The sequence below is a fragment of the Colletotrichum chrysophilum genome (assembly GCF_026319265.1).
Source record: "Colletotrichum chrysophilum strain AFK26 chromosome Unknown scaffold_278, whole genome shotgun sequence".
Classification (NCBI taxonomy): domain Eukaryota; kingdom Fungi; phylum Ascomycota; class Sordariomycetes; order Glomerellales; family Glomerellaceae; genus Colletotrichum; species Colletotrichum chrysophilum.
The window spans coordinates 14,149-33,982 of NW_026517565.1; the positions used below are offsets into that span (position 1 = coordinate 14,149).

General features: G+C 53.7%; 6 protein-coding genes across 6 annotated transcripts; 3 read left to right on the forward strand and 3 right to left on the reverse strand.

The window, feature by feature from the left end:
* Positions 1-1,252: 1,252 nt before the first annotated feature.
* Positions 1,253-2,374, forward strand: COL26b_013999 (uncharacterized protein; the record flags this gene model as incomplete). The annotated part of the gene is made up of 1 exon (XM_053186579.1): positions 1,253-2,374. One exon carries the CDS (start codon positions 1,253-1,255, stop codon positions 2,372-2,374), a length of 1,122 nt encoding a protein of 373 aa, XP_053029473.1.
* A 1,004-nt stretch (positions 2,375-3,378) lies between these two features.
* On the forward strand, positions 3,379-3,916 carry COL26b_014000 (uncharacterized protein; the record flags this gene model as incomplete). The annotated part of the gene is made up of 2 exons (XM_053186580.1): positions 3,379-3,493; positions 3,567-3,916. 2 exons carry the CDS (start codon positions 3,379-3,381, stop codon positions 3,914-3,916), a joined length of 465 nt encoding a protein of 154 aa, XP_053029474.1.
* Positions 3,917-10,483: 6,567 nt separating this feature from the next.
* Positions 10,484-11,983, reverse strand: COL26b_014001 (uncharacterized protein; the record flags this gene model as incomplete). Its single annotated transcript, XM_053186581.1, has 1 exon — positions 10,484-11,983. One exon carries the CDS (start codon positions 11,981-11,983, stop codon positions 10,484-10,486), a length of 1,500 nt encoding a protein of 499 aa, XP_053029475.1.
* A 396-nt stretch (positions 11,984-12,379) lies between these two features.
* COL26b_014002 (uncharacterized protein) lies at positions 12,380-13,250 on the reverse strand (the record flags this gene model as incomplete). Its single annotated transcript, XM_053186582.1, has 2 exons — positions 12,380-12,824; positions 12,883-13,250. 2 exons carry the CDS (start codon positions 13,248-13,250, stop codon positions 12,380-12,382), a joined length of 813 nt encoding a protein of 270 aa, XP_053029476.1.
* Positions 13,251-14,332: 1,082 nt separating this feature from the next.
* On the forward strand, positions 14,333-15,775 carry COL26b_014003 (uncharacterized protein; the record flags this gene model as incomplete). The annotated part of the gene is made up of 1 exon (XM_053186583.1): positions 14,333-15,775. The coding sequence occupies one exon, from the start codon at positions 14,333-14,335 to the stop codon at positions 15,773-15,775; it is 1,443 nt and encodes a 480-aa protein (XP_053029477.1).
* A 1,369-nt stretch (positions 15,776-17,144) lies between these two features.
* On the reverse strand, positions 17,145-19,775 carry COL26b_014004 (uncharacterized protein; the record flags this gene model as incomplete). The annotated part of the gene is made up of 1 exon (XM_053186584.1): positions 17,145-19,775. The coding sequence occupies one exon, from the start codon at positions 19,773-19,775 to the stop codon at positions 17,145-17,147; it is 2,631 nt and encodes an 876-aa protein (XP_053029478.1).
* Positions 19,776-19,834: the final 59 nt, after the last annotated feature.

Below are 19,834 nucleotides of genomic sequence, written 5' to 3' on the forward strand. Positions count from 1 at the left end.
CGTTCCTCGGGAAGCCTATCGCTTTTCTATCAAGTCAGCCTTACTCTCGAGCGACTATCAACTATCTTTTTGAGAAAATTGGAGAATATGAATAAGGTACACTCGGAACCACATGGGCTCGCGAACTGTCCGCATTGGATTTGCGGAGGGAGATCCTGAGGTAGTCAGCCAAAATGCGAGTGCCCGCAGATTGCCTCTTGCAATCTGTTAACGATTTTGAAGTCCATTTAAGATGAAAATGCGTATGAAAATGCATTTGCGTCTCGATCTCTCAGATAAATGATTCAAAAGACGCTCGAGCTTACGCCTTGATACATCAACCAACACTGATAGATGGCTATGTGGTCACGCAACCCAAGTTTGACCCTTCAAACAGCTCAGACTTCAAAATTGCTTAAGACTTATGGCTCCTGGCTTGGTATGCGATATCCTGCCTTAGTGAAGATTTTAGCTTTGCTAGCCATCTTTTCTCTAGCTTAAACAACACATTCCCATCAGTCATTCGTTTGATGATATTTATGTTTCTCATCTGCCTTTCTTACCAACGCAATTGGACGGCCAAAAAAAAAAGAGTTTTGCTATTTAGGCAGTGTTTATACACACGTAAATTCGTAGCTTATTTCTAAAGCGACTATACTTCTTATTCTCGCTTTTATCGTTATTATTATCTATTAGTATCGTTTATTATTATTAATACTACTATTATCGTTATTATCGTCGTCGTCGTCGTTATCTTTATTACTATTTCTATCGTTCTCTCTATAATCACGAATTATAGGGGATATTACCCAGATAGCAAACTAACACTGCCCGACTAGCAAAACTCAAAAAGAAATGCTTCCGTAAATCATAGCGTTGACGGGCTGGAGGAGCAAGTGGTGAGGCTACTCTGAGTTCAGCAAATGAGTGAAACACTCGATCTCAACATCATGGGTCCACTCCAGTCTGGAGAGCATGCCATATCGGGTTATCTTCCCCCATGCACCATTGGTCGATATACCCCGACAGCATACGGAGGGGGCACGCCGTGGGTGGGCAACTAGACTACAGGGGCTCGAACTGCCTACCTCAGGGGCGTGTCTTGAGTGGATCACGTAGCATATATAAGTCCTCAAAGATGAACGTTGATCTGGTCCATCACTTTTTCTACGCCTCAAATCACCTTGTACCACTCATTATGGCTCCTCCATTTCGCTCCGAGCAAGTCGGATCCCTGATCCGCCCGGCATCCCTCTTAGAGTCGCAATCCACCATGGGCTTTTACTCAGACAAGTTGTCCAAGAGCCAGGCTGCGGCAACAGCATCCGCCATTGCGTACGCAGCCAAGAAGCAGCTGGAACTGTCGATTCGACCCATTACCTCTGGCGAGTACGAGCGCACTATCTTCTTCAGCGGCTTCTTCGAGGAACTTCAGGGCATGGAGGTCCGCCAAGATCTTAGAATTCCGCAAGACTTCCGAACTGGGCTGCCCAACATTACTGGTCTCGCTAAGATGGGACTGAACCATTTCGCTGCTGTCATTGCTACTGGCAAGATCAAACACGCCACCTCGGCTTACTTGCCCGCGTGGGAGATGATCAAGAAGGCCGTGCCTCAGGAACACTGGAAAGACTGCAAGATGGCCATTCCCTCGATATCTTGGCAGCATATGTACCTAGTTAGGGGCACAGCGTTTGCCCCTGGCGTGTACTCTTCTGATCGGGAGTATCTCCTAGATCTAGCGAGGGCTTATCGCGCCGAGCTAATGATCCTGTACGACGCGGGCCTGAGATCAGTCCAGATTGACGACCCTAACCTGACCTTCTTCATTGTGGAGGACTTCCGGGAAGGTCTACGGGGAGACGGTATTGACCCTGACTCCCTGCTGGATCTGTACATTTGGGCGCACAACGAGGCCATCAAGAACCTCCCGATGGATTTGCATGTTGGCGTCCACCTCTGCCGCGGCAACATTCCCGGCGGCCCATCTTTTGCCGAGGGATCGTACGAGAAGATCGCTAGCCAGGTGTTTCCCAAGCTGAATTATGCCACATTCTACTTGGAGTTCGACGACCCTCGCATCTCTGGGCACTTTGAACCGCTGAGATTCGTCCCCCGAGGGAAGAACGTGGTCCTCGGCTTAGTCTCGACCAAGGTCGCCGAGCTTGAGGACAAAGACGCTCTCATCAACCGAGTTCTCCAAGCTGCCGACGCCATTGCCACGGGGCAGGGAAGAAGCACATCCGAGGTCCTGGAGGACTCGCTTGCGGTGAGCCCGCAGTGTGGATTTGCCAGCCACAACATCAATAGAGGTGTGGCTACGGAGGAGAGAATGTGGGAGAAGTTGGTTCTTGTCAGAGACGTTGCCAGGGCTCTGTGGAGTGATGCCGTCTAACCATTCAGGTTGTGACACTGTCTTTCAGCTGTAATCTAGACACCTTCTGAAATGGAGACATCTCTATCGGTATATTGCTGCGATTCATGGGAAACTGTGACCTCGTCCTCATCAAGCTGCCTTCCCACAGACAGCTATTTTTTCCTCCCTAAGAAATTCGATCAAACACGCTGAAGACGATACCTGTGAAAGTCATCGGCCCAAACGTTGATGTCATGGAATAGAGTTCCGCCTAGCGATAGAGCCAAGAGCCATCAATACTTGAGGTAGCCAGCAGAAACCAGTCAAGGCCAAATCGGACAAGTCACAGTGGCATAATCTGGACCAAAAAACGGGGGATAGCGAGAACCATAATGATTTTCGCTCGGCGGCGGAGGTCCAGATAAGCGCCGAGACCGAGATCGCTGTGGAGTAGGCCGAGACCTCAGCCCTAGTTTGCAAGGGGGGCGAAAGCGACAGGCTGTGTTTCATTGAAGATGATGAACGGATTCTGCAGATATGATTGACATATCAGGTTGCGTGGTGCATATGCTTGAGCGCCATGTGGGATGGGATTCCAATGTGCTTGGTTATTCAGCGTCTTGACGCAACAAGCTGCCTTGGATGACCCCTGTAGACCATATTTTTGAGTTGAGGGATCTCCCGCATCGAACCTGCTTCAAGCTGTGAGATGAGTGTTCATGGATCGTATTGGAATAGCAGCCCAGGCTGTATGGTTGGTCTAAGTTGGCTTTGTGCCTTGACAAACTTCAGACTCACTTGGAGGAACGAACGCATGCTTATGTAAGCCTGGCGTCGTGGTCGGAGGTGCTGCGAGCCAGGATTCCCCACGCGACAGGGGCAGGTTAAGGTGACAAAACTGTGAAAGGTGCCCCGCGTCAGAGCTCCCCGCCAAAACCAAGCTCCAACTTCGCGTCAAACTCGAATTAAGCTTGGACTGCAGCTCGGAATCCCCCTCCCCCATGAACGTCTTCCCGACGCGTATGCTACAATTCAAACGCACAATGGCGACCATCGGAACCCTTCAGCGCATTACTGCCGACAAGCTCTCCACCATGTTGCTGGCGGAGCAGGCTGCCGCCAACCCTTCGGTGGCTGTCGTCGATGTCCGTGACGATGGTACGTGTGACCTTTCGACATTCCCATCCACAACCCACCCGCAAAGGCACCGCTGACTTTCGGCTTGGTACAGATTACATCGGAGGTCACATCAAGGGCTGCATCAACATGCCCTCCCGCTCCCTCGAAGCCATGATGCCCACCCTCATTCGTCGCCTCGAAGGCAAGAAGACCGTCATCTTCCACTGCGCCTTGTCCCAGCAGCGTGGACCCAGCGCCGCCCTTCGCTACCTCAGAGAACGTGACCAGGCCCTCGCCTCCAAGCAGTCTTCAGGGTCATCCGAGGAACAAGCGAGCACCCAGCCACAGGACGTCTATGTCCTCGACCGTGGCTTCGTTGGCTGGCAAGAGGTCTACGGTGAGGACGAGAGACTTACCGAGGGATATCGAAAGGAGCTTTGGAAAGATGGATACTGGGGCTGAAAGGGTCAGGCCAACGAGGTTGCTGCAAAATGAAACTGGCAATTAGCCTTCAGGCCATCAAAGGAACGATTTGCGCATCTCTCAAGGCAGCTTCCCAACGGCCCACCACTGTCGAAAATTAAATCCCGGCGTTCGCGAGTGCCATAATTCGTGTCCTTGTAGATCCATCTTTACTCAGAACTTCCCTGGAGAAGGCCCGCGAAACACAGGAAACCATCTCAGACGCCACCTATTTCTCAAAACAAAACCGAATCTACCAACATCTCAGCAGCCATGGCAAGGACTTCTTGGGCTTGGAACACTCCCTTCAACATTGCGAGCATCGTCGTTTGCAGCATCGTCGTTTGCAGCATCGTCGGCATTGCCTTCATCGCCGGCCTGATCATCAATGCTAGCGCCAGAATCGGTGTCCTGCTGGGCCAGAGCAGGACTCGTCGGCAACACGTATCAGGCGCCTCCCTTTTGCTCGTCGGATATCTCGCCCTGATCGGGCCCATTCTCGCCTACTACGTTGTAGTTGCATGCCTCTTCCTAGCCTTGTTGGTCCCAGGTCTCATCTTCTACCTGGTCTCCAAAAAGTGTATAGAACCGCACTGGGGCCCGTTTTTATCGACTTTGCACACGTCTGCATCCGATATCTTGCGCCTAGTCAACGAGCCCGCAGGGGCCATCATCAAATACTGGGAACGCTGCACAATTCGGCTGGTCAACGGAGAAATCCCGCCTTCCAAATCATCTATCGATGGCGTGCCACTTTCGGACATGCCGAGAGGTACATGAAGCACTCAATGAGCTTTTTTTCACCCGAGGACCTGCATAACCTACATTTCAGGGTACGATAGAGTTTGAAGGGGCAGTTGGCTGCGTCACGAGGTGGCTTCGATATTCTCGGTAAAGTAGTGTTGATAAGGTGTATTTCTTGTCTTAAATAGCACACTAGCTGAGAGCCGCTTCGACGTCAGGCACTTCACGTCTCGATCAAATTGAACAGTCAGGTTCATCCCAATTCTCGTTCTTCAAACCATTCCTTCCAGCCGAGTCTGGAACAATGCCTCTGAGCCGTAAAGAGGTACAGAGTTTCGTCGCTTTTGGCGTCGTCTTAGGCAGCGTCGCCGTTCTTGCGACCTTCCTCGTTGCCTCCCGTCGTCTGAAGAGAAACTACGAAAACGCAAATTTGGTAACTCTTCAATTTTTAACAGCCCTTTCTCTGCTGGTAATCGGTTACTTCATCTTGCTGTGGCCCACTCTCATCTACTACATCGCGGCGGTCTGCTTCTTCATAATCTTCATCGTGTCAAGCCTCGTCATCAAGGCACTCCGCAAGCTGGCCTGCCCATCTTGGACAGACCGAGAAGATAATTCCCGTCGCCAACTATTCTCAGCGGCTGGACGACCTCCTGCTGTTGTCTGGGACTACTACACGTACTACGTCGTTTACGCGGTTGGAGGAGGGTGGCATGGACCTCAAAAGGAGCCCTCTGATAGGGGATCCGTGAACGCTGCGGAGTTATCGACTCTACCCAGCACAGGTATACCAGATAGACCCGCACATGGCGTTTGAACGGTTCTCATGGTGGACCTTTGGGCTGTCGGTACAGGAAACGAGGGGGCAAAGCTGAATGACCTTGGTGGCTCGGAGACAGCTGATGGATGGCTAACGGTGCGTCTCGTGACCCATGCTGCCTTCTATCTTATCAAAGACTTGACGCAGATGGGAAACTTTGGATATCAGAAGCTTCGGCTTCACCGAGATCATTAGAAAATCATGTCACTCGTCGGAATGGAGAGCATATGTAAAGAGGTATTTAATGATGTTGCTTCTGCCCTTCGAATGCAGAAACATTGATCCTTTCAAATCTACGCCCAATACAACCACCATCTACACGTTTACTCAAACCGCATGTCGACATCCACACTCGCACTACTAGCACTTATGTCGCTACAACAATCGTCAACCTCCACCATGACGTGGAACGACCTCTCTGGTGGGGTCCAGACCGTCCTCATCTTCCTAGCTATTGTTGTCGGCATCGCTTATATCGTTTTTGTCGGCTTTTGTGGCGCCATAGTTGGAGATCTCCTAAAAGGCAAGAATGCTGTTGCCCTTCAATATGTTGCGGGCTGGCTCCTACTAAGTGTCGGTTGGACTTGTGTGCTTCTTCCATGCATCGCCTATTACGTCGCGGCCATCAGTCTTTTCATCGTCGGCATCATACCTGCAATTATCTTCAAAACGATCTACATCCGGCTCTGCACGTCTGAGTCTTTTCTACACAACATCACCCCCCGAAAATTCCTCTCGGCGATCGGTGTACCTCCAATATTTATTTGGATGTACTGGCTGTACATTTCATTGTGGCTGGTGGGAGGCGATTGGGAGGAGGTCAAAGTCAAGGCGATTGCGACGATGTCTCCCCACGGAACTCTTTCTAATAACCTTGAGTTGAACGGGCCAGAGGCAGGTACAGCGGATAGGTGCTGAGTAGGTATGAAACCAAGATTTTGGTGCTTGAAAGCCACGATTTAGCGGTCTTGTGTTAAATGGTTTTCCAAAGGCTCAATCAAAACCTACTCACCACAGGATATCAAATCGGGATTGAGACGTAATGTCAGTCTGTCTTTTGGCACAATTTCCCCTCAGCCAATATTTCCATACAATAAGATGCTCTTAAACGTCATGTCTAATATGGTATTATCAAGGTGAAACATGTGGTAGATAGCGCATCTGGTTTCGAATTCACCTTGAAGGTGCCAGTGTATGGCAACAGAGTTGCTTAGTACCAACTTTAGGCATCTCCGAATATTTCATGCACATAGACATAAGCTCCTCGTTTCCAAAGCTGAAGGCACAGCTATCAGAACCAACTCCCACTCAACTATCAAACTAAACCCAGCTGAAGAGTTCCACAACTCGGCAGCCAACCTTTTGTCACCTTAGGTTACCACCCAACCACATTTCGAAGAGATTCATCGCAATCCTACCACCATGAATGGATCTCAAGACATGGAAAATTCAACAATGCTCCTCGTCATTTTTTCTTCGGTTATTTTCGGTTTCGGATTCCTCTTCGCGTTTGTCAGAACAAGCAGCGAGATGCATGAAGACATGGATAAGTCACACCGCGATTTCCCAGCAACCCTCTGCGAAGAGCCTTTTGCTGGCTCTCTATATCAATTGTGCAAGGGTTTTTCAATGTTGTCAATATTCTGACCTTTTTGCCGCTTTGTCTTCTCAGCGTACTCTTCACAATTATTGGACCGCTTCTGGAATGTCTTCTCGAACCGACTTTCGGTCCTCTCCACTGCGTTGATTTCGTGGACAGTTTAGTGCTAGGTTATCCCGAACGTTTCGATTCTTCGATGGAAGTTATAAGCAACTTCTTCATCGTGCTTTCCGGGCACTCGTTGGAGTGTAGGGACTGCTACTTAGAGAAAATGGGCTTACTTGAGGCGGGAGCAGGGACGGTTAGTGGTGAGAAATTACAGAAGGTGAAGGGTTGGTATGGTGATGATATCGATCACGAAACGAGGGAAAGACTCGAGGGAAATTGAAACATATCTTTGAGTTACATGCGGCGCACGACATGGAATCAACAAGTTCCTATGACATAGTCGAAGCATACTACAGATGGATCATGGAAGCTGATGTGCGACTGACCGACGGGCAATACATGGAACTACATTAAGATCAACATGACAGCGAAAGTACTAGACACCGCAATTGAGAAGAAGTTTTTCTACTTAGGCGGAAAGTGATTATGGGCAACAGGAACAGCGATAATAGCGGAAACTATAACGGAGATGATACCTAGAATAGAGAGAGGAACGGAATAAAAGGCTAAACTAAGAGAAATAAGTTATGCTCACCACAATAAATACCCACCGTATGATTAAACCTTGGGGTTGGGGAGACTGCATAGAGCTCCAAGTTTAGGGCCCTGGCAAAATTAAAGAACTAGTACCGTAGTCACCTCTTCAGCCTCGAACCCTTACGGCTGCACCAAGAGAATTAACATGAGATTTACGAAGGCCGAAGAACAAGGGTCGAAGCGCCGCAGGTTTGTTTCTTGAAGAACTATCTTCCACTGGCACCGTTGCCTTCGTCGCAAAATGTCACCCATGCTCACGCATCAGATCTTTTCTTTTCAACGAGACCAACTAAATTACAATCGGAAACATGGATCTGGATATTTCTGACCCGCTCCTCGCCATTCTTGCTCTTTGTGTGCCACTCGCACTCTACACAGCAACTATTGAGCTGCGTGAAGATATGCTTAATCCAGAACCGCGATTTCCAAAGAACATGTTGCGACGACTGTTGTGCTGGATTCTTATGTCAATCTCGTTTGTGTTCTTTTGGGTCACCATTCTGGTTCTTATGGCACTGCAAGCCACGTTGATTATTATCGGGCTTCCACTGATGGAAATTGGAAGGGTCCTAAATCTGGCTGTCGGATCTTTCCCACCCTTGTGGGTTAAGACGATACAAGACGGTCTTTCAGAAAGGGTTGATGCTTGGGGGAACGGAATCGTATGCTCCAGCATCTGGTTTTCTGGGGGTTTCTTGGAGCGATCCAGACACATCGACACGGAAGAGGGCTTCGACGAGGTGGATAGCACTTCTGACGAAGATTTAGAAACCCTAGCCAAATCGGTAGCTTGATAACTCCGTACCAAACTTTGTATAAACATCAACCCTTGTGTCTACACCAAAGCTATGCAGAGGTATATCTCTTGTTTTCTCCGAATGAAGGATATCCATGGTATAAGATCTCCTTTTTCTCCAGGCAACGTTGGAAGGACTGTTGCATTGATTGCTCAAAACTCCCTCCAATCCAACAACCTCACAACACCTATCACCACGACTATCAACTTACCGGCGGTGCTTTATCGCTACTCGGTAGTCATCTTCTTCTCATCCAATACCAATCTAAACATGGAAGAGCATTGGGCGGCCTTGCTTTCTTTCTGCAAGTGGAGTTCAGTAATAATAGCAATCTTCTCCGGCATCCTGAGCGCGACCTGTATTATGTACTACGACATGTCCAAACTAAATCCGCGATTTCCGAAGAACCCACTGCGGAGGACCTTCTGTTGGCTATTTTTGTCGACACTATTGGGGCCTTTTCTTGTCGCTTACCTAGCAGCCTTCTTGGTATGGGGCTTGACCTTTATGGGTGTCATGATGCTCTTGTTACTTCTTCTCCCAGTTCTGTTCATTCTTGATGTCATCTTCAGACCAGCCTTTGGTTCCTTTGATTCCTCGGAGGAGTCGGAGTTTGCAAAGGGATCTCGCGAATTGTTCGGGAAACTCAGAGACCTTCCTGAACACTGGGAAGAGCTCGCTATATCTTTCAGCATCTGGCTCGCTGGAGGCTTCTTAGAATGCGCTCGCTGCGCAGCCAGGGACCAAATCTCAGCTCAAACGGAGAGCAGTGCTTCTTCGGGGTAGCGATGAGAACTTCACAGGCAGTCACCATGCGTATTCAGTTAGAGAGAAGTACAGGTGCAAAATGCAAATTGCATTGAGAAGTCAAAAGTCTAATTTTGGTATTCTACGCATAACCAACTATCTTTTTCTTAGAGCGCTCATGTGACACAGAACAGGACTATATCGAGGCGCACGTCAATCCTAGCGGTGAACACCTTTGGGTTTGAAAATCTTGCAGGACTGGTAGCAAGTTGCTAACCTTTGGCTACTTTCTAATGAACCCGTGGCCTTTGAGAAGAAAAAGGTGTCATCATGCCAAAAGACCCAGGGTATAAAGTCTTCAAATAGGGCTGGAACTAAGGTGTTCATTATTTCTCAATCCCACCATCTCACCACATCTGTCAGCATTCCCAAATAAAAGGTCGGCACCTAACTGAGCATTATCCTCACCCATTCTCATCCCAATTCAAATATATCAACAATGGAGGAAGGAGATAAAGAGTGCCTGCTCTTTATTGCTTGGATCGCCGCCGCCATCATAATTTTTACCAGCATCATCGTCGCGACCGTTCAGTTGTACGAGGACATGTCCAAGCCAAAACCAAGATTCCCTAGAAACCCTTTGCGACGACTCTTCTGTTGGCTTTTCATAGCGAGCACGTTAGGGCCTTCTATGATCATCTATTACGCGCTATTTCTTGCGCTGTTCTTTATTGCGGCGAACGTGGCGTTTCTTGTGACGGTTGTTGGGTTACCGATTTTCTGCGTCCTGCGGGCCATCCTGGAGCCAAGTCTTGGGCATCAACCTTTCGCTATCCTGGACATCCCTTCGAATGATGGATCAACGAAAGACGAACGAACGGGTAACATGATTATTCCCGGCCCCTGTGATTGGCCTGCGGTCTGCACGGAGCAGGCTGTATCTTTCAGCATTTGGATCTCAGGAGGTTTCTTGGAGGGTACCCGCTCCATCGACGAGGAAGAAGCCTTGCTTGATGTCAAGGAGGACACAGCAGACAACCCTTCTTCCCTTCTTGTGTAGAGGCATAGATTTAGATGTATTTCCAGCATCTCAAGGCTAGTGAGTAGGCAATCAGTGAAAATAAAGCAGTCAAAAAAGTCTATATTTTGGTATTCTACGCCTGATCCACGATCTCTTTCTTTATCCTGGTGATTGTTCCCGGACCGCCGTATGTCAACCCCGTGTACACCATAGCGACGCTAGCGCCGGCGTTCAAAATCTTCAATGCCTGTTCTCCATTGGTGATGCCTCCAGTGGCGAAGATGACCTTTCTCGGAGTATCCTTGCCCTCAATCAAGTCGTGAACCTTGCCCGACAGAGTGCCGTCCACGGATGGAATGGCAGCAGCCTCCTCCGCCGAACCAGACTGCAGGGTCTGGCTGTCGAGCTTCTGGCGGTATCTCTTGACCAGCTCCAAAGTCCTGCCGTACATTTCAGGGCCGGAGTAGCCACCAGTTTCCATCAGTGCCTTCTGCTCCTTGGCGGAGAGTTGGACACCCTTCGGGACGACGCCCGTCCTACGCTTGGTCGTGTTGCCAACAATGACACCGTCAACGCCGCTGTTGCAAACGGCCTGGGCGATGCCCTCGACCTGGGCATCCTCCTCCTCGTCAGGGGAGACCTTGACCATAACCTTGGGGCGAACCTTGCGGTCTGCCTTGGCCGCCTCGTCGACGACGGCGCTCAGCAACCTCGTCAGGGGCTCGGTAGCCTGCAGGTCACGCAGACCAGGGGTGTTGGGACTGCTGACGTTGACGACCAGAATATCGGCGTACTTGGCGAGGGCTTGCACGCAGTAAACGTAGTCTTGAGTGACGGCCTTTACGTCCCGCTCGTCCGTCTCCTTGTTCTTGGCAATCTGCACAGCCAGAAGACGGCCGGGGAGCAGACTTCCGGCGGGCACACCGGCTTCGCCGTCCAGAACCTGCTGCTCGGTGACACCGGCCTTACGGGCGAATCTGCGCACACGCTCCCTCAACGTACCGGCCATGCTGACGGCGCCGCGGGAGTTGAGACCGTATCGGTTGACCATGCCATCGATGCTGGGGACGCGGAAGACGCGGGGCTTGGGGTTTCCTTCTTGCGGACGGGGCGTGCAGCCGCCAACCTCGACGACACCAGCACCGAGTGCGAAGAGGGCGTCGGGGATGTCGGCGTGCTTGTCGAGGCCGGCACTGATGCCGATGGGGTTCGCGAGCTGGAAACCGTAGACCTCGCTGGCGAGGGCAGGATGCTGGGCGAGGGTCCTGTCGCGTTCGCGGATGTGCAGACCCAAGTCGTAGAGGGACTTCATCATGGTCGTGCCGGCATGGTGGGCTTCTTCGGCGTCGCTGTAGATGAAGCGCAGCATGGGCGGCACAAGCCAGCGGTGGATGGAGGCGCGGGTATCGGTGACATAGAGGTAGGAGACGTAGAGCGAGCCGGCGAGAGCGGTGCCGTACAGGGCAAGCTTCAGGTTGGAGCCAGCGTTAGATTCGGGCGAGGAGCCGGTGCCGGTCGAGGCATGACGTCGAGAGAGGGTGTTGCTAGGGAGTCGCGGGCGAGCGAGGGCGGGATTCCTGGCCGCGCGGAGGGCGTTTTGCACGCGGCCGGAGCGCAAGCAAACGGAAGCCATTGCTGAGAAGAGCTGCTGGTCCTGGCCAGCACTCAATGGCTCGGCGTTGGTGCGGGATCGGGGGGTTGAAGATTTGCAGATGTCACTGCCGGAGACGGAATTGACGCGAAGTTCGGGCAGGGTCGACAGTTGGCGTCGTCTGGACTGGGATGCGGGACAGTGCGGGGACAGTGCGGTTTTGGCACGGTGCCAATTTTAAGGGACCTGACTAGGTATGATATTTCTTGTCTAAGAGTAAAATGGTATCAGATCATGACGTTCTCCATGTCGTCTAACCTTCTAAGCCAACGCCGTTCCAATGCAACTACAAAAGAAAAAAATTCCGTCAAGGATGTCTGGGGTAATCTTTCCCCTCCACACTCTCTTTCTCTCTAATTCCTCCTCCACGCCCTCCTCTCATGCCTCCATCTTTGCAGCCCCCTCGTGCACAGCGATGCCCTGCACCGCGTGTGCTTTCTTGGGGTGCGCCCTTACGTCTGCCTCTTCGGCCTCCTCGACGACTTCTGCTTGCCGGTTGAGGAAGCTCAGATAGGTCTGCCAGCCGACGGCAATGACACCCGAAAAGACGCTGCGATATTCCATCGGGATAAACGAGAAGCTGAAGGCCGTCACGGCGGGCCACAGCTTGCACGAGTTGACGATGCTCACGGGAACGGTGCGCCGAATTCGCTCGATGATCTGCTCGAAGTTGTCGCCCGCCAGGAAGGCCTGCATGCCGAAGAAGTACGAGTTGAATATGGGCGTGAAGCACACCTGATTCACGACGACCTTGGTGGCCAGGGATAGCAGGCGCGAGGTGTAGTTGAAGTTTTGGGAGAGGAAGATGAACCTGCCGCCCGTGCTGTTAGCTTGTCGTCGACGCATACTGGGACTGGGCTTCTCGCAGCGGCACAACTTACCACTTATAGCTAGGGATGGAGGACAATGCGCCGATGATGAGGGACCTCGCGGTGCGCTCCGGGTTATACTCATTACCGCTCATGTTCTGGGCGGACAGGTCGGCGCAAAAGTAGATGACAAGGGAGCTGATGAACTGCGTCGTCAGGGGTCTCTTGCGCTGGGCCCTGGCATACCCCTCGGCGGCACGGGTCAGCGGACCAAGGCGCTGCCATAATGGGATCGTGGCGACGGTGTTGGGCACAGGAATAGGATCGCTCTCTCTCTTCGGCTTTGGGGGCTCGGTGCCCGAGTTGGAGGAGTTTGCGCGGCGCTGGGTGAAGCGAGTGCGCAGGCCTGGGGCCTGGCGGCGCATGAAGGCTCGAAACATGGTGGCAGGTGGCGCTGCCATGAACTGGTGTATTCGGGGAATCATGACGGTGTCGTCGTGCGTGTTCGTGGTGTTGTTGTTGGGTTGCAGAAGATGTTGTCGAGGGATGACATGGCGGGCATGGGGATGGACATGGCCTTGAATGCTATCCTATCCGGATATGAGCGTGGGTTTGGGCGTGGGCGTGGGCATTGACATGGACATGGCGAAATGACAAACCCGCCTTGGTGCGCCTTGTGCCGCCGCCAACACAGCCGTGGAGAACTGCCAGATCAGATCCAAATTGGGTCCATCATCCCTCATCCCTCACAAAAAAAGTCAAGGGACCAGCGGGAAGTTGCGGCACAGGGCCTCTGGCATTGCCGATGCCGCTGGACTCTCCTAGCGAGTTGGACGAGCGTCGCCGGGGTCCGGGTTGTTCAACAAAACAGTGGGGCGCATTGTTTTGTGCATGTTTCTGTTGGCCCATGTCATTTTCGCAGCGCTCTTGCGTGCTCGGGCCGACCGCGCTAACCTTACCTAAGGTACCTTACCTTACCTAAGTAGGTATGCATCTTTCCTTAGTGAAGACGCCTAACACGCCTGCCACCTGTCAGTCCACGTGCCGGCCGCTCGTGCCTGGCTGACAGCTGCCGCCCGTTGGACCCCTCCTTTGACTCAAGGAAGCGGACTGTTGACTTGGCTCACTTGACCTAGCAACCATCAAGTTGTGTGTGATGCTCTTCGTCGGATGACTACAAGACCTATCAACCCCGCCTCGCGTTCCTCAAAACTGCTACTGAGGACCAAAGGTTTCTTCATGCCCAAACATACCTACGTGAGGCGGTTACCGAGACCAACACAAGCTGGATGCTCAGCTGCGCCCCCTACGAGGCTAACACTTGCCTTGAAAGTGACTGACAGATAGCCTGCCTGGGTTTGCTGAACCCCAAACCAGCTCCTTCCGTCCTCCATCCACCCTTTCCTGAGTGTCCTCGTCTTCTTCTGTGCCTCCCAAGTGCAAACGGCGTGCCCTACCTGTCGACGACAACCCGCAGAGATTGCAGAGTGACACCCGCGCTCGACAGACCACAACGCCCGGCATGTGGCTCATCAATACCAACACCTTCGAATTGCGCATGTTCAATGGCCCTCAAAACGTCCCTCCATACGCAATCCTATCCCACACCTGGGGCAACGACGAGGTGACGTTCCAAGATATTCAACAGAACCTGCACCTCGCCCGCACAAAGGCTGGTTTCTCCAAGATCGAGGGAACATGTTACCAAGCACTACGCCATCAGATCGACTGGGCCTGGATCGACTCGTGCTGTATCGACAAGACCTCGTCCGCCGAGCTGTCTGAAGCCATCAACTCCATGTACTCGTACTATCTCCTGGCTCGCGTCTGTTTCGTTTACCTCTCCGATGTCCCTCCGCCTTCTGCCTCTCCGCCCATGGGCAACATGCCCTCCCTTGCGAGATCCCGTTGGTTCACCCGTGGCTGGACCCTTCAGGAGCTCATCGCTCCTCGCCGAGCCATCTTCTACGCCTCGGACTGGTCGCGCATCGGAACCAAAGGCCTGCACCGCGGCGAGCAGCCATTCATCGCAGCAATAGCGGCCATCACAGGCGTTTTCGAGTCGGTCCTCTCCAAGACACGATCACCCCGTGACTATTCCATCGCAGAGCGCATGTCCTGGGCCGCTGCCCGCCAGACTACCCGCCCAGAAGACCTAGCCTACTGCGTCATGGGGCTATTCGGTGTGAACATCCCCGTCCTGTACGGCGAGGGCCTGGCACATGCCTTTCAGCGCTTGCAGCACGAGATCATTCGTACTTCTCCCGACGAAACCATCTTCGCGTGGCGCGTTGACCCGGCCCAGGAGTTTATGGACTCCCATACTGGCGAGCGACGACGACGTGCCCTCAACTCTGGTCTTTTGGCCGACTCGCCTGCCGATTTCGCCCGCTCCCGCGATGTTCATCAGCGAGCCCTGCACAGAGGCTCCCCGTTCCGGCTCTTCAGCATGACCAACATGGGAATCTCCATCGCCGCGGAACTGATAACGTTGGCCGCGCCCGGCAGCCCGCGCGCTAGCCCGCGAACTAGTCCCTCGCCTGGTAGACCTAGTCCGTCACCATCCGTCCAGCCGCCGGAGTCAAATCTCGTCATTCTCCCGATTGGGGCAAGCGACCGGCCGACAGACACCGGGCCAAGGGCTCGAGTGGGGCTCTATCTCGAGCCTGTCCTGCCGGCACCGGCATTGCCGTCGGGGGCGGCGCCGTCTGCGTATTCTCAAGTGTTCTACCGCCGCGTCCGATGTGACGACTTTTGCTTCGCACCGCAGCCTATTGGTGACTTCCCTCGTGGCCACGAGCAGGAGATTTTTGTAGTAGAAGACGAGCAATTCGCCGAGATGCGGTGGGCAGATAGGCCGTCTTCGGCTGGCGGTGGGTCACCATCCATCGGCGGAAGACTGTCCTTGTCTCCTAGTGCGTCGCCGAGGGCATCGCCAAGGTTGGGAACCATGGATTTGACCTGAAATAATGCATAGACTTGAATAGAGCCATGAATCAGCGCAAACGGGCACTGGAATGATGGGGTCATGGAAAGAAATACACTGAAAGAAATATCAGCAACAGAAATGCACATAGCATTAGTGTGGAAGTGTGGCACCGGTGCCTGCAACCTGAGGTAGACAAAGAGACACAGAAAGAGAGGCACAGTCCAGCAGGGCAAGGGGAACTAAGACCATCTTTCCAGTAGTGCTGCACGATTCAAAATAGATACCCATTCCATCAGTTTTGAATTCGACGCTCTACACGTACTTTTGCAAGACAAGATTGCCCGGAAAGGCTCCACGCCTTACATCCCCCAACCACTGTAGTCGGTAAGCTTCGTTAGTCAGGCATCACCCGTCATACATTGTTAGACACTTCAGTGAGCTTCACGTCTTTGTGTTCGCAGTGCACTAAGAGTACGTTTGAATCCTTTTCATTCAACCAGCACACGTAAAGTGTGCCTCCTACTACAGAACATGAGACTAGGCTCCCCTTGAAGGGTGAGTTACTCGGGTATCTCATCCAGGAAGCCCTCCTGTACTACATACACATACATATCCCAAGGTGCATATCATAATGCCCTGTTTTGTTCTCCCAAAAAAGCCCCCTTCCTGATTTTCCTTCCAGTCTAATCTTTTCGGCACACGCATGCCACCCTTTTTTCGTAAGTGTTCCACCGTCCTTTGCCGTAAAAGACCAGAAGGGGTGGGTGGGATATCCCGAACGAGAGGTGGTGCGTGCTGTGCTGCCACCAGAAAGGGGACGGACCATCGCGCGTCCCTTTCGAATGTAATAAAAAACAACAAATCTCAAATGTCTCAAATCCATCCCCTGCCCGCCTGTGGGGAGGGAGGGAAGATGGGAGACGTGGTATCAAACGGTATATGCCAAGAACACGAAACGAAGAAGAAAGCATACCGCGCGTCGCTTAGTATGCACCGGGGAAGTAGGAAGGCGGGTCGTAAGGTCGTGTCGTACACATCAGGTGAATCAAAGAAGCCCAATGGCTGCTGCCGATTGCCGAGATGAAGACGAGAGGTACGGGTTAGATGCCATGAGCAGTCCAGAAGATTTTCGAGGTCGATAAGCCAGCCAGCACGTCGAGATTCAGGGTTTTGTTGTTTTGCAAGTGTTTTTGTGGTTTTTGTCGTCAGTGGCAAGGAAATAGTTAGGAGAGTTGAATGAGTGAATATGGTCGGTACGACAGTTAAGGAAAGGTTAATGAGCGTCGGGTGTCGAATCTGTTTTGTCGACGTAGATAGAGATATAAGGAAATGTTGAAAGATCGTCATCTCGCTGGTGCTGGGCTGGCAATATCTTCCCCTGTCATCATCTGTGTTAGCTGCTCATTTAGTAAACGGCATCACTGGTCCTCATCTGGTCAACGCTCGCGCGGGGCGAGACCTCGAGCATCTTTGCGCTCCCCGAGCTCACATGCCTGGCGAGGCCCCTGCTGAGGCTCACGCTCGTGGCGCGTTGGAGCTGGGGCGTCTCGCCCTCGGAGTTCTCGGCCGACGTGGCGGGGCTGTCGACGTCCTCAAACGTCTTGAGCAGGCCCTCGCGGCTCTTGATCCGTTGGTGCTGATGCGGCACGACCGCCGTCGCCCGCTGCCTCTCGACAGACCCCCACTTCATGTCCGCCTCGTCCATCATCGTCACCTCCTCCTCGTCGCTGCTGGGGAACGCGTCGCCCGTGGACTTGCGCGGCGTGCGCTCGTCGTCGTCGGCGCCGAGCATCTCGCGGGACGGCGTGGCGAGGTTGGAGAGGTACTCGTCGTCGGCAAGCTCCTCCTCGGTGTCGTTGACCGAGGGCGAGTGGCTGCGGTTCTGGGGCTGGAAGCGCTGGATGCTGGCGGCGCGCATGCCCGACGCCCTGCGGTTTCCGATGCGGCCGGAGAGCCACGAGGCCTCGGAGTCGATGGACGCCAGGGAGACGGACTGCGGCTGCTCGGGCGAGGGCTGGATGCTGTGTCGCAGCGAGGTCGGTGTCTGCCTCATCTTCTCGAGCTTCTCCATCTTTTCGTCGACGCGGCGGAGATCAGAGGTGGGAGTGTCGTGCCTGACGACGGCGGGGGATTCATCGTCGTCAAGAGTGTTTTCTGCGGTCCTGGCCTCCGAGACAATGGGCAGAGGAGGCTCGTCCACTTCCGGCGACCCCACGCGCGAGTCCGGAGGACTGAGGGGGAGCTCGGGCAGGTCTTCCCTGAAGCGCGAGCGGGTGCGCTTGGGAACGCCGGAGCTGACCTTGCGAGGAATGTAGTTGATCGGTGGCGGCACCACTTGCATTGGCGCTTGCGGCTCCTCTGTCGGTGGCGCTTGTGTCTGAGTCTGCGACTGAAGCTGGGCTTGGGCCTGGGCCGCGGCGGCTTGCATCTCCTCACGCGACGTGTTGGAGAACGATGACGGTCCAGAGTTTCTTCTCTTTCTCTTGCCCCAGCGGAACAGGGCTGAAAGTGACAGACGGGCCCGGAGGATTGACTCGGACGCCTTGCGGGGGATGGTCTCGTCTTGTCTTGACGACAGCGGCGACACGGCGTGCTCTTCTTCCGGCGACCTTGACCTCGACTTTGACTTCTTCGAACGAAGCAGGCTGCGTCTCAGTCTGATGCTTCCCATAGGCGCCAGCTTCGTGCTGGGCTTGCGTTCGGGAACGGGCTGCTGCGGCTCGGGGGACGGCGCCGACAAGGGAACATCGGGCTGGATGCTCGACGGTCGGTGGAGGTCGTGATCGATGTCCATCGGTTCCGGTTGGGGTAGCACCTGTTCTTCTTCTGTTGAATGCCTGGCCGGTCGGTATGATGAGCTGGATGCCCGTCGCTTGTGCTTGGAGGACGTCACCACCGCAGAGGTCGCTGTGTCCTCCCCGATGCCCAAGCCCACCATCTCCCGGCCCAAAACACCTCTCTCCATGTTCACGGGTGGGGGAGAGCCGCTGTGCCGTGCCTCAGCTTCGGCCTCGCGCTGCTTCTCCGCCCTCCGTGCTAACCTCCTCTCGACTCTTTCCTGGTCTCGTTGACGCCTTCGTTCTCTCCTCCTCGTGTCTCTTTCCATCAGTTCTCGCAGGTCGGCGGCGTCGAGGTCGTCGGCGAAACTGTTTACTCTCTTGTGTGCCCTCACCACTGACTCGGGCACTCTCTCGGAAACCTTTCTCTTCTGTTGTTGGTGTTGGTGTTGTTGGTGGCGTGAATGCCCTGAGCTGCTTTGCCCAGGGCCCCATCGTGGGTAGACGGTGTGTCGTAATGTCGGTCGGGGTGCCAGCATTTCGAGTGCCGACACCCGGAACGAGTGCATCTCGGAGTCGGACGACATGCTGGAGTGAATCGATATCGGCAATGAGACGTCGGAGGCCCTATTCTCGAGAGGGCTTCTGCTCCTGCTGCGGAAGCCGAGGCCCCCCGTCGTCTTGACTCTCTTGCTTTGTTTCCTCATCGGCCGACCGGATGTCCAGTCGTCGGCCGCTGGCCGTACCGGCGCGAAGTTGGTCATGGCCTTGATCTCGGCCTCGCGATCCGTGTCTTCTCTCCTCCGCTTGCTGGACTTCCTGCGGGAGGAAGAGCCCTTCTTGGGTTGGCCGTGGCGTGCATTATGTAGGGTTGGCGCCCGCTGCCACGCGGGATCCCCTTTTTCTTCTCCGTCATTTCGGTCGGCTGGGAAGGGCCCTGTCAGCCGCCCAGGTACCGGTGGACCCGAACCTTTTTGCCCCGCGACGCGGATGGAGTCGTTGCGACCGGGGGAGAAGCTGTAGGTACGGGTCCGTCGGGTCAACTTCTTGGAGGAGGAGGGGTGCTGCTGCTGCTGCTCTTGCTCGAGTCGCTGCTTCTTCTTCGGCTTTGCGGCCCTGTCTTGTTGCTGGACATAAGCATGAGAGGCGCTGCCGGTGGTGAGATCGTCTCGTGGAAGAGGCGCCTCGACGTCGGACAGGTTTGCGCCGCTTCGCGAGCGTTTGCGACCGCTCCTCCGGCGAAAGGGCCAGAGGGCCATTTTCCCCAATGCGTCGTCGCCCAACAGCAATCAATGGTAGGGGGGGGGGGGGGGGGGTT